The sequence below is a fragment of the Aulonocara stuartgranti genome (assembly GCF_965226115.1).
Source record: "Aulonocara stuartgranti genome assembly, chromosome: 6".
Classification (NCBI taxonomy): Eukaryota; Metazoa; Chordata; class Actinopteri; order Cichliformes; family Cichlidae; genus Aulonocara; species Aulonocara stuartgranti.
In genome coordinates, this window is record NC_138944.1 from 32,181,309 (window position 1) to 32,195,703 (window position 14,395).

Consider the following 14,395-nt stretch of genomic DNA (forward strand, 5'->3'; position numbering starts at 1 on the left):
ATGAAAGGTACATCCCTGGAACATCAATGGGGGGAAAGGTACCTTAAGGAGAGAGAGTCTGGCAGACACAACACTTGTATTATAACAGATTTAATGACTAAAATAAAGAAATAGACGTTTTTACACAAATAACACATAACGCTATAGGCTAATATTATTATGCATGTTTTAAGTCTCACTGAAGAAAAAAAAAGTCTTGTGATAATTTCCTATGTGGAGTATTTGCACACTTTGACCCAGATACTATTTATTGAAGATGTGTCTCTAATCATATTTTGTCATTTTTTTATATTTTCTGTTTTAATTCATTATTATTATTATAATTATTATAATTATTATTATTATTGTGTGATCTTTTTATGCAACAACAACACGCCCGATCCATGAAAATGATAAAATACTTTGTGCATGTTCCACAAACTGACCACTGCAAAATGAGCAGACTGTGACGTGACCTGCCCTCTGTGGCAGTGACAGACAATGTACTAGTGATGGGATTTCCGGCTCTTTTTAGAGAACCGGCTCTTTCGGCTCGGCTCACTAAAAAGAGCCGGCTCTTTCGGCTCCGAACCGGCTCTTCAGGTTGTTTTGTTGCTTTAATTAATTTATTATTAACAATAATATAAAATTATGCACAAAAGGAATTACTAATGTAAGTAGTGGTTTTATTTATATATGTTTATATATAAATATATGCGGTGGCCCCTAGAGACAAAGCATGTACAAACCCCAAAACAGATTTCTAGCGTTAACTGAACTTCCAAAACAGAGCTACCTACAGTAGCGGTTTTTGATACGGGCGACACGGGCGGTTGCCCAGGGCGGCATCGTGGTGGGGGGCGGCATCACAGGCATCGGCAAAAAAAAATAAAAAATAAAAAATTGCTCGTACTCATGCTGCCCCGACATCAGCCAGCGCATATTGGGAATGGCATAAGCACCGATCGGTTTTCTATCGCCCATTTGCTGGGAGTAAGAGCGCCCTCCGTTTGCGAGGTGCGCCTGCTGCTTGCGGCACAGGGAGGAGAGGGCGGGGCGGCGGGGGATTCTCTGACCGGCTGGAGCAGTATCTAATAACCAACTCGCAAAATAAAACAAAATAAAAACAAAACAACAAACACGAAAACACCAGACATCATGATACAGACTTATAATTTGCACCGATGTTTTTTCGAAATTCTATACGCGAAAAGTAAACGCAAGAGCCCTCGGTGCGCCTGCTCGCTGCTGAAGTCAAAGTAAACTTTATTGTCATCTCCGCTACAGTCCAGTAAATAGAGAGACGAGACGATGAGGCTCCAGTTACAGCAGTGCAAGTAAACAAACAATAAATATAAGAAGAGTAAGAAAATAAATATACACTTTAGGACTCGGGGTAAAGGGATCAATAACAATTTACAATTTATAATTTACAGTTTGATGATTTAAAGTCTCACACACAACCCGTCGAAAGGGGGGGGGGGGGGGGGGGCTGCTTCCAAATAGAGCACATTTCATTCATAATGATGGAAATCCAAGCCCTTTATGTATTCATGACTTGAATCCTGGGTTGTGTGAAATCCCAGAAATACACCCTAGACAAAGTGAATCTGTGAACGAAGGTGTAGGTCTATTAGGTTATGTTGTGGTGATCCTCGGGTTGGGGGATTTGTGTTCATACTGGAGTCCAAAATTAAAACCAATGGAAGATGGACAAGAAAAGTTCAAAGCCATCAGGTCCTCAGTTTAGAAAAAAGAGAAAAGAAGAGGAGGAGAAACGAGCAAAAGATACAGGTAAGCAGATGTGTCATTGGATAATGGCAGGTCATCCTGAAACAATCAGAATCAGGATCAGAATACTTTATTAATCCCTAAGGAAATAATGTGGATTACAGTTGCTCCAAAAAGAAATGGTAAAAATAGTAACAGTAACAGACTAAACTCCAAACAATACATTATGTTACAGATTTTAATATTAATTAGTCATTGTCAATTGTTGATTTGTCCTGTTCTCATTGTATGACGAATTATGATGGCTGTTTGGTAGCCGTTTGCATACAATGCATACTCTCTCTCTCTTTATATGTGTGTGTGTGTGTGTGTGTGTGTGTGTGTGTGTGTGTGTGTGTGTTTCTATGGCGAAATTCAGTATGGTTCCGACAACAGTTTTATGTTAATGTATAATCCTTAATATGTTTTATGTTTTATATGTGTGTGTGTGTGTGTGCGTGTGTGTGTGTGTGGGGGGGGGGGGGGGGTGGGGGCAGAGGGAGTGTTCGCCCGGGGCGCCAAACAGGCTAGGACCGCCACTGGTTACCTAGATCACTTAAATTACACAGTTGAAAGCATATGTGTATTGTTTGTGCACTCACATATATATATTCAAATAATTTAAAAACAATGTTCATTTACCTGTTATTACCACACACCAAATCCGGTCATTGGTACTTGCTGGCTTGTGTAGCCACTAGGTAACAAAAGCTCAACACTGCGCCCTAGCATCCTGGAGCACTTCTGTTGTGTTTTGTACGTGCTTTGAGTTTTTTTACGTGTTTTGGAGTTTTTACGTGTTTTGGAGTTTTTACATGCTTTGTCTGTAGGGGCCACCGTAAATATACTTTTATTTATTCACGCCACATAAAATATAATAAATAAATCATATAATACAAAAATCAAATATTCACATTTCAACTTTTAACTATTTAAATTTTCAGCTTTTTCCTTTTACAAATTTAAAGTGAAACAACACAAAACACTGCAAACCACAACACAATTAAATATAAACTAAAATATGAAAACAAAAAGAAGATGCATATTCTCTGTCATATGGGCCTGCATGAATAAACTTTCTGAATCCTTTATCATCTGCAACCGAAAATAGTTGTGGATGATTACTATACCTTTCTAATGTGACCTTGTTGTCCCTGGCTGTCTTTCTCTGTCTCTCCCTCCTCTGTTCCTGTGCTACTGAGTGTGTAACTACCTGTTGTGTTCTGTAATGTTTATATCATATTGCACCACTAGAGGGTGGTGTCGCAAAATAAGAGTAAAGCGGAGTCGGTAAAGGTTTAGAGATAGAATACAGTTAGATGGCTAGCTGATAACTGATGTGTGTCACTGCTACCTCTTCGATGTTAGTCTGTGCTGAATTCATTAAAGAGCACTGTTCTTCATGAGGATTGGTTTATTACCGGCCGCTACTACATTTTGGCGACGAGTAACCCCTGCGTGTTTTTTTTTTTCTGCTTTGAGTTTTTTTGCTGAGTCATCATGGCTGCAAACGTCCATCCGCCGCCGATGTTTTTGCCTTGCCCTGGAGTTCCTGCTTTGCCATTCAACATGTGGATGCGTATGTTCAACAATTATTTGCTTGTGATCAATGCAACAGGGAATGCTTGGCCTGAAGCACGAAGAAGAGCTACTTTACTTCACTGCTTAGGAACTGAGGGACAAAGGATTTTCTACTCACTGCCAAACACAGGTGACACTTTCGCCTCTGCTGTTACTGCCCTAGAACAATACTTTTCACCCAAGGTAAATGTTGTTGTGGAAAGACATGCTTTCAGACAGCAAACACAAGCTTCACATGAGACTGTTATCCAGTATGTGGCGAGCTTGCGTGACCTTGCTTCTAAATGTGAGTTTGATGACAGGACAGAAGAAATGATCCGTGATCAGCTAGTTGAACATGTGTCTAGCCCCAGCATAAGAGAAAGACTCTTGCTGGAACCTGATTTGACACTAGATAAAGCTGTTACACTGGCAACACAAATGGAATCTGCAGTTCAACAAGCTAAATCCATAGCTGCAGACAGTAGTACCCCAGTCCAAGCTGTGCAGTCTCACTCGCACTCCATGCAGAGGAAACATAAGTACAATGCTCACCCTGCAAAGCCATCTCATGCAACAAAAACATCTAAGAACTGTTTTAGATGTGGTTCAAACAGTCATTTAGCCAACTTTCGTCAGTGTCCTGCTGCCAAAGCTACTTGTAAACTGTGTCATAAAATTTGACATTTTGCTCGTGTCTGCTGCTCATCCAAGACAAGAGATGTACGGGAAGTCCATTTACCAAAACTCACAGTCCTTTACTTAACAGATCCTTCTCATGCATCAAAAGGATTGCAATGCAGCATAAATGTGAGAACACCTACCTCATCAGCTAAGGACATTGAACTGATTGTGGACACAGGTTCTGCAGTTTCTATCCTGCCTAACCACATCTACGAAGAGCACTTCAGTGGTACGCCACTAAAACCACCTGACCTTCAACTAGTTACATACACGAAGGCAATACTGTTCTACCTCCATGTACTGATCCTACTGCTTCTGTGATGTCTACAAATCCATCACCTGCTTCTTGCATCCCTGCTGCCCCAGATATTGGCTGCGTGCGTGCCTTTGTGCATAAAGTGAAAGTTGACCCAACAGTCAAACCTGTGCGTCAGAAGCTGCGACGTCTCCCGTTTGCTGTGAGGGCTTCAGTTTCAGCAGAACTGAATCGTTTACTCAAAGCTGGTGTCATTGAACGGATTGATGCATCACCATGGGTATCCCCAATTGTTGTGACAGGACGGAAAACTGGTGGAATAAGGCTGTGTGCAGACCTCCGTGAACCAAACAAAGCTGTGATCACTGATTGCTACCCCTTACCACATGTGGATGAATTGTTTGCCAGCTTACAGCGTGCAAAAGTGTTTTCTACAATTGATCTTGCAAATGCATACTACCAGCTGCCCCTGCATGAAGATAGCAGAGATTTGACAGCATTCATTACACATGATGGACTCTTCAGATTCTGCAGAGTACCTTATGGACTGGCCTCTGCCCCCTCAGCTTTTCAGAAAATGATGGCTGAAATCCTTAAAGACCTCCCAGGTGTCCAAAATTACCTGGATGACCTTACTGTCTACAGTAAAAGTGCAGCTGAGCATGACCAAAACCTTAGCACTGTCCTGCAGAAGCTCAAAGATGCTGGACTTGTGCTTAACGAAAACAAATGCCATTTTAGGAAGACATCGCTACGCTTCCTAGGTCATGTTGTCACTGCTGATGGCATTCTTCCTGATGAGGAGCATATTGATGCTGTTTTGAGAGCCCCTCCCCCATCTGATGCTGTTGCTCTGAGATCCTTCCTGGGCTTGGTGTCATGGTACTCCAAGTTCTTGCCAAACTTTGCAACTGTTGTAGCCCCTATGCATGCCTGTGCTAACGACAAGAACACCTTCACATGGACTTTAGATGCACAAGCGAGCTTTGAAGAAGTAAAAAACTCCTGGTGAATAGTCCTGCACTGCTACTGTTTGACCCTGCCTTGCGTGTCGTGATCTCTACTGATGCAAGTGACTATGGGCTTGGTGCTGTATTTGCTCAAGTGCAACCTGATGGCACAGAAAAACCTGTGGCGTTTACTTCCCGCACAATGTCTGCAACAGAACAAAAGTACTCAACTGTTGAAAAAGAAGCTTATGCTTGTGTGTGGGCTGCAGAGAAATGGAGAACGTATTTGTGGGGCCGACGTTTTACTCTGCGGACAGACCACCAAGCTCTGACAACACTGCTGAGCACCAAAGGGATTAATAGGGTTGGAATGCGCATCGCCCGCTGGTCTGCCCGCCTCCTGTGTTTTGACTATGATGTTATTTACCGCCCAGGTTCTCAGAACTATACAGCTGACTATCTCTCTCGCCTGCCCCTGCCTGTTTCTTCCCATCCTACATCGGATGCAGATCATGAAATGGTAGCCCAAGTTTCTGCTGCCATGTCCTCTCTTCCAGTTGCGGACTTTGACTCTGCCTGTTCAACTTGCCCTGAACTGGTTGCTTTGCGTTCACAAATACAAAGCGGCTGGCCTGCCTCAATCAAAGCACTTGATGTCACGCTTGCACCTTACTACAAAATCCGTAATGAACTTTCAACCCTGAGTGATTATGTTCTCAGAGGCTCAAGGCTCATTGCACCACTTTCAGTGAGACCTAAACTCATTGCGCTGGCACATGAAAGTCACCAAGGGATTGTGCGCACAAAACAAAGACTACGAGATCTCTACTGGTGGCCAAAAATGGACTCACAAGTCCAGTCTGCCATAACCTCATGCCTCCTTTGCCAGTCCAATGACAAAACTGCACATACTAATCCTGCTCCTCTCCAACCCGTCCCACTGCCTGATGGACCGTGGAAAAAACTTGGTCTTGACATTGTTGGGCCTTTTGATACTGCAATACCTGCTTGTAGATACGTTATAACATTGACTGACTACTACTCCAAATGGCCTGAGCTTGCCTTTTCACCTTCTGCTACTACTGATGATGTCATTCAGTTCCTCTCATCTGTCTTTAGTCGTCATGGCAACCCAGAGAACATCGTAACTGACAATGGTACACAGTTCACCTCTGCAATGTTCACCTCATTCCTTCAGAATAGAGGCATCTCCCACAGCAGAACATCTGTCTACTACCCAGGTGCAAACGGAGCAATCGAACGGTTTCATCGTGCCCTCCGCACCTGTATCCAGACAGCAATCCAGCAGTCAAAACCATGGAAGGCGACTGTGCTGGATTGGCTTCAAGTTTACCGTGCAACGCAGCATGCAACTACTTCCCTCTCTCCCTATGAACTCCTGTATGGCAGGAAGATGCGTACTAAACTGGATGTCCTCCCTTTGCCTCCTGCTGTGTCTCCACTGGATGACGTTGCACGTCACTCAGTTCAGAAATATCAGCTGAAAATGCAACGTTACACTGATGGTAGGCGTCACGCACGGAAACCTTCTTTTCTACCAGGAGAGAGTGTGAGGATAAGTAAACCCCACCATGTCCCTAAAGGACATCCCAGATTTACCCCTCCTGTAACAGTAACAAAAGCCAAAGGCTTGAATGCCTTCTTGCTGAGTAATGGAAAGATTTGGAATGCCACTCATCTAGCACGCTGTCGCCCAGTGACTGAAAAGAACGCTGACACTGCTAGGTTGCACCACACCCAGACTGGCTCACCTACTGCCAGAAGACTGCCCCGCGTCAAGTATAAGCCTCGTTGGCACAAAGACTATATTGTACCATAATAGGTTGCTTGAAAAAGGACATTAGAGAAATGTCATTACTTGTTCTATTTTGGGTTTAAGAAGAACTGATTTCCTGCCACCAATGCACTAAGAAAAAATTGTAATGGAAAAACTGGAATAATTTCTTTTTATTTTACAATTTCAGGTTTATTTAGCTTTTCTAGTTGTAGTATTCTGATGTTATAACTATTGCAACATTTAAGTTCACCAGTGTATGTTTGGTTTGCTAAACAGTGAATTACTTTATTTCTGTACTACGCTATTTGGTGAACTCTTTTTATAAAGAGAGAGGAGATGTTGTGTTCTGTAATGTTTATATCATATTGCACCACTAGAGGGTGGTGTCGCAAAATAAGAGTAAAGCGGAGTTGGTAAAGGTTTAGAGATAGAATACAGTTAGATGGCTAGCTGATAACTGATGTGTGTCACTGCTACCTCTTCGATGTTAGTCTGTGCTAGGGTTGCCAACCGTCCCTTAAAATACGGAATCGTCCCGTATTTTGAAACAAAAGTACACGTCCCGTATTGAGCTAATAAGGGACGCACTTTGTCCCGTAATACAGTGAGAATCAAAAGTAGTCTATAAATGTTTATGGAATTAACACTTTGTTTGAAAACATAATTCCCAGCCCCTCTCCTGCTTTGTGACCAATGAGCTGACAGCACACTTATGACAATTCGAGTATGACAATTCAGATTACCGCTCATCTCATTGGTCGAGGAAAGGTCGCTTGCGGAGAAAATACCGGAAGACAACAGATGACCACAACAAGAAGCATGGCCAACAGGGGAACAAACGCCGACTCTGCGGTGCAAGTCTCGGATGACAGTACACCTAAAGCTGGGCAAACACTGTGCGATTTTTTTCAGTCACGTTATTCAGCTCCTGCTCAAACTGCACGATTGACTCGCAGGGGTTAGAAGTTCATAGGTCACGATGTACTCTCACACTATACCGCCCGATGCTCTGATGCGACCTGAGTGCTCACACTGTGCCTCCATAAAATGAAGGTTATAACAGATAATCTGTCGCTCGCTCTCTCTGTCTTTCACTCACACAGACACACCACCACCATCAACTTTGCTAAATTGCTAATGAAAAACACTGATCAGGCAGCTGTGATTGAGCAGCAGTGTAAATCCAACTATTTTCACGGTTGTTGTGGTCGCGATAATTTTGTGATGCCACATCGAAAAGGCTCGGATGAGCTTTCCAAAGTTCTACAAGTTGTGCCTCCATCGCTTGTGTCCAGATCACACGCTGCACAGCCGTGCTGCGCCGTCTTTTTCACCAACGTTTACGTTTGCGCGTGAGCAGTGTGAGCAGTGTAATGATGATGAGTTATGATGCGTAATCATGGGAACAAGCGGGTTTACAAACAGGCGCAGCTGATTAGAAAAGCTGAAATAATACCTCAACTGAAGCCAATTGTACTAAATGCACTAAATGTGCACTGTTACAAGAATATTTTTCTTTCTATTGTTTTCTATTATTTTAAGTTAAGCAGGACAGAGTTCTTTTAAAGAAAGATTTACTTATATTCTCAAAGGTTAAGCATGACAGGCTTCTGTTTAAGAAAGAGACCTGTTTTACTGTGTTAATGTTGTCATTTTGAGCTAAAAATAAATGGCTAAATGATCATTTGTTTCACATGTGTTCATATCACAAAGAATAGAATATGCATCTACTTAAATCAACTTCAAGTCAAATGGTTAAAAAAATAATTTCACACTAGTGATGGGATTTCCGGCTCTTTTTAGAGATCCGGCTCTTTCGGTTCGGCTCACTAAAAAGAGCCGGCTCTTTCGGCTCCGAACCGGCTCTTCAGGTTGTTTTGTTGCTTTAATTAATTTATTATTAACAATAATATAAAATTATGCACAAAAGGAATTACTAACGTAAAAACAAGTGGTTTTATTTATATATGTTTATATATAAATATATGCGGTGGCCCCTAGAGACAAAACACGTACAAACTCCAAAACACATTTCTAGCATTAACTGAACTTCCAAAGCAGAGCTACTAGATCACTTAAATTACACAATTGAAAGCATGTGTGTATTTGTGTATTTATACACAGGCACTCATATATATATTCAAATAATTTAAAAAAAAAGTTCATTTACCTGTTATTACCACACACCAAATCCGGTCGTTGGTACTTGCTGGCTTGTGTAGCCACAAGATAACAAAGGCTCAACACTGCGCCCAGCATCCTGGAGCACTTCTGTTGTCTTTTGTACGTGTTTTGAGTTTGTATGTGCTTCTGAGTTTTTATATGCTTCTGAGTTTTTACGTGCTTCGGAGTTTGTACGTGTTTTTACGTGTTTTGGAGTTTTTACGTGTTTTGGAGTTTGTACGTGTTTTGTACGTGTTTTGGAGTTTGTACATGCTTCAGAGTTCGTACGTGATTTGAAGTTTGTATGTGCTTTGTCTCTAGGGGCCACCGTAAATATACTTTTATTTATTCACTCCACATAAAATGTAATAAATAAATCATATAATACAAAAATCAACTATTCACATTTCAAGTTTTAACTATTTAAATTTTCAGCTTTTTCCTTTCACAAATTTAAAGTGAAAAGAACACAAAACACTGCAAACCACAACACAATTAAATATAAATTATAATATGAAAACTAAAAGAACATGCATATTCTCTGTCATATGGACCTGCATGAATAAACTTTCTCAATCCTTTATCATCTGCAACCGAAAATAGTTGTGGATGATTACTATACCTTTCTAATGTTGTTGTCCCTGCCTCTCTTTCTCTCTCTCTGGCTCTGTTCCTGTGCTACTGAGTGTAACTACCGCCCCTCCCTCCTCTGCCCAGCGTAAAGCACAAGGCTCGCGTGCAGAGTGAAACGGAAAAAAAGTGCGAGAGAGAGGCTGAGAGAAAGAAAAAAAAAACCCACGTGACGGCTCGCGATAAGGAGCCGGCTCGCGTCGTTCACGTCAAAGAGCCGGATCTAAGATCCATTTCGTTCGCGAACGACCCATCACTATTTCACACACAAAAAAAGAGCTAGAAAATTCACCACACTGGGAAGGGTGAAGACAACTGGGTCGCCCGGCCCTGGCCACGAGGTGTCCCTTATTTATTTTTCAGGGAGTTGGCAACCCTAGTCTGTGCTGAATTCATTAAAGAGCACTGTTCTTCATGAGGATTGGTTTATTACCGGCCACTACTACACTACCGCCCCTCCCCCCTCTTCCCAGCGCAAAGCACAAGGCTCATGCGGAGTGAAGCGGAAAAAAAGTGGGAGAGAGAGGGCGAGAGAAAGAAAAAAAGAACCCAGGGCTTGTGATAAGAGCCGGCTCGCGTCGTTCACATCAAAGACCCGGCTCTAAGAGCCATTTCGTTCGTGACCGACACATCACTACAATGTACCAGCCAACCCCTCAGTCGCTCAGGCACATCTGTACAGCAGCTGTTTTTTACCGGCAGAATCACAAGGAGGACAAAATGTTCCGTTTATGTGACTATAGACATAAGACGTATAAACACAACGGGGTTATATATAAACTAGTTGTATCTTGACCAAGTACGGCTGTGCACACATTAAGTCATAATACGTTCACTACGTGTTGAGTAGTCACTCCTGACGTAGTCCTGTAGGTTTCGCAGAACTTTCCCGGTAGAGGGTTTGAAACCGAAAGCACTCGTTTGCGCCATTTTCTTTACATCCTTTGCTTGGTGCTATATCGGCGGGTCAGTGACGAGGTGAGTTCTTTGATTCATAAAATTCCCCAAAGTTAAAATGCACATCTTTGGAGGTTTAATAACGTCTGTGCGCTGCGATACAAAATGAAACAGGAGGAGCTAGAAAGGATGACGGAGACTTGAACTTGACTTTCTTGTTGTTTACTTTCGCTCTGTCTGTGTGCAGCTTTACATCGGATGTGAACGAACGCAGACATTGAGAGTATATAGTGACCGATGTATGATCCAGATCCAGATGTGGTTCATTAGCAGGTTTTAGAAGTTGTATTAGCACTGCTATTAATTCACTGACGTGGTGACGCTGATTTACTTCCTCGTTGTCTGCGATCCCACTAAACACAGCGACGAAAAATGAAACTACTGCACGACTAGCTTCAGTGTTTTAAACTAGTCCTTCAGGTTTATTTATATTCATTTGAGCCCATGTTCAGGGCCCATGTTCAGGGAGGGGAAGTCACCTGATGCAACTGGTTGGCGGGAGGAAGAGAGGACCGAGGAGACACTGGAAGAGAGCCAGAGGGTTTGGGGCTAGCATATAGCATACATATAAAAATGTGATCACACTGTTGAGTACAACTTTGGTTCCTCGTAGACTTTTTCAAAACATCCTTTGAATAAAAGCAGAAAGTAAAAACCATATTTAAAAACAACAACATAATAAATAAATGTTTTATTCCATGCACACATCAGATTTGCAAAGGATTTTCTTGGTGGACTTATTGTAGTAGTCTCTGTTGTGTTCACAGAACCTTAAAAATACAGAAGATTTACACCAGAAAAGTTACACTCACATGTTTTTTCTTTATAATATTTAAAAGTTCAATATTCTAAGCTAAGCAACCATTAACCGAGGAGTTAACTGCACAACACTTTTAAGTATTCCTATTATTTTTATGATAATGGGGGCAGTGACACTTAAATGCCTTATTGTTGTTTTATAGATCATCTTGAACAAACTGAATGTGGTGTAATATACTTTAAAATAGACAGATAGTTACAGACATGAATTTTCTGATCAACTAAGCCCATAAAGGAATGAAAGAAGTATTTATTTAAAAGAAACAGAGCTCATTTTCTCTCTCTCTCGTTTGTTCAGTGAGCAGACATGCTGGTCTCAGAGCTGCTCTTAGAAAAACTGCAAGACCTGACTAATGAGGAGTATAAACATTTTAAGTGGTACCTCGCCATGAAGATCGTGGACAGCTGCAAACCAATTCCAAAGAGCAAACTCGAGGGCCAAGACCGTATGGACACTGTGAGTTGTATGATAGACAGCTACGGTGAAGCGACGGCTGTGAAAGTCTCTGTCGCGATCCTGAGGAAAATGAATGTCAACAACATCGCAGACGACTTAGAGGGCAAGTTTGAAGGTGCGGTGAATGCAGAGTTTCTTAAACTCACCTGTAACTGACAATCTGTTTGTGGTCTGCCTCTGTGCAGACATTACCACTGATTCTCTGCTTCTTTGTCCTTTCAGCTGTAGAGGGCAGAGCAGCTGCATCCTCTGGATCCTCTACTTTAAATCCTACCGCTGGAGCCACGATGTCGGCTCAGCAGGGAGGAGTGGTTTTTGCCCCCACGGTCACCGGTAGCAGCACCGCACCTATGAATATAAACTTCTACCAAAAATAATCTCAATGGAGATTAAAGCGGAGGGCACAATATAGTTTGTAATCATTTCTTTCCTTTACATGAAATGAAATTAATGTTAACTGGTGATTCTGAATAAGGCCGAGTTATGAGCTGTGTCAGCCCTGTGATAGATGGGGATCTTCTCACGCAGTCCATCTGCTGGGTGTTTTCATGTAGCTTACACGGTGCAATCACATGTTCCTTTCAACACAGAAATGCCCGGCATATCTAAGGTCTTCTAATGTTACAGTTTACATAATGTTACAGTAATTGTTACAGCTACATATGATGCCATGTAAAGAATATACTCCAGAACCACAAATGTACTCTAATGACTGCAAATTGTAAACAAAGTCTGATTTTAAAAAAGTAAATCCCGGGAGGGAGTAACAAAGAGAGACACTTACACGTACGGGCATATTCATGTTTTTTTTGCTACCAACAGGCTACTTTTACAGCAGACATATTGCTTGACATAATTGTTCAGGCAACAGTAACAACTAATTACCGATGGTAATACAGTCGACCCCTGTCAGGTATTCGTGAACACTCTTACAGTTGTAGAAGTGTTCACGCGTAGCTGTAAGCCAAATATTTTAAGGGCAATATTGTAAGATGACTTTGAAATCATATAAAGTGTTTTAGATTAAGATATATTTGGTGTTTGAACTATTAAAATAGGCAGTTATAAGCGTTTTTAGAGGGGTTCTCAAGTATTTGCGGCAGTTGTGGTCCCAAATCACCACGACTACCGGGAGTCGACTGTATAACAAACACACAGGGTCATTTAGGGTTCTTTATCCTCCTTTATCATGAAACAGCATGAGTTATATCCCAGAACCCTGAAAATAAAGCCTGAATGATATTGAGCCACTATTCATTTTAATCTTTATTCCTGTGATTTATCTGTTGTAACACATACAAATGTCCACCTGTGCTTTGCTGTTTCAACAAACTCTGAAATGTTCAGATTAAATCAGGCCTGTTAAGCTGTGTATGTAAACGTGTCAGGAGTTACTCGTACTTTCATCTGAGGTCAGCAGGTGAAGCTGTGTTTTTGATGTTTCTGCGTCATCCACTTCTTGATATTGTACTCATAAACATACATAGTGGTTACATCTTCCAACAAACTGATGCACTCACATGAACTTACAATCAATCTATTAAAAATACATAACTTTGTGCGCCGGTTTGTGGAAGCCGGCATGTTTCCTTTGTATATGGTGGCCGAGACGGACATCTTCCTTCTGACTAGTTGGATTTCATCTGTAGCTGAAGACCGGATACATATGTTGCACCCCAAAGGTGGAGAAGAAGAGAAGTTGTGCCATTTAAATTCATGTCTGTGCCATTGGACTCAAGATATGAAGGATCATACCTTTGTTTTATTGTAAGACGAGAAGTTCCCCAAGGAAATAAAAAGCGACGACACCACCGGCGTCATAATAAAATATCATCCTCTTCCTCCTCACCTCAAACCTTGGTTGCCATGGGTTACAGTGTAAATGTAATGTTTTTAATTACTCTCAGCTGACTAAGACATGTTTGTCCTATATAATCACTGAGGCTACGATTAGGTACTTGAATTGAAACTAAATCTGTTGACCACAATCCCTAATCTGACATCAATAGAATCAATAGAAAATTCCATGCATCATTCTTGTGGGAAGTTTCACTCTGTGGTCAGCACATGTGCTTTATCGTAAATTTGTGTATTTTCATAAGTGTGATTGTTACAGAAATAGGAATATCAAATATTACCCTTACTTCTAGATAGATAGAACTTTATTAATCCCTCGGGTGGGTTCCTCTGGGAAATTCGATTTCCAAAAAAGCACAGCACCGACAGAAGTTACAGAGTTACAGAATATTACACACACATATATATAAATACAGAGACAATATAAATAAAATATACGAAGGGGATAAATAGGAATAAAAAATTTAAAAAAAAGAGGAATTAAGACTGTGATAATAATCAAGTCTCTATCGAGC

General features: G+C 41.4%; 2 protein-coding genes across 5 annotated transcripts in view; one reads left to right on the top strand and one right to left on the bottom strand.

Moving 5' to 3' along the window:
* The window catches only part of LOC309708936 (intercellular adhesion molecule 1-like), a 21,766-nt gene extending 11,852 nt beyond the window's left edge, over positions 1–9,914 (bottom strand). The window contains exon 1 of one of the 4 annotated variants that reach the window (XM_082537308.1): positions 9,783–9,914. The gene's annotated coding sequence lies outside the window, so the exon portion shown is untranslated. Of the gene's footprint in view, positions 1–2,879; positions 2,965–9,782 lie in introns of those variants that run through there. The other 3 variants (XM_082537305.1, XM_082537307.1, XM_082537306.1) reach the window with 3 other exon arrangements.
* Positions 9,915–10,479: 565 nt separating this feature from the next.
* LOC309708332 (caspase b-like) lies at positions 10,480–13,403 on the top strand. The gene is made up of 3 exons (XM_082536282.1): positions 10,480–10,768; positions 11,865–12,138; positions 12,246–13,403. Exons 2-3 carry the CDS (start codon positions 11,874–11,876, stop codon positions 12,398–12,400), a joined length of 420 nt encoding a protein of 139 aa, XP_082392408.1. The 5' UTR covers positions 10,480–10,768; positions 11,865–11,873; the 3' UTR covers positions 12,401–13,403.
* The last annotated feature ends 992 nt before the right edge of the window (positions 13,404–14,395 follow it).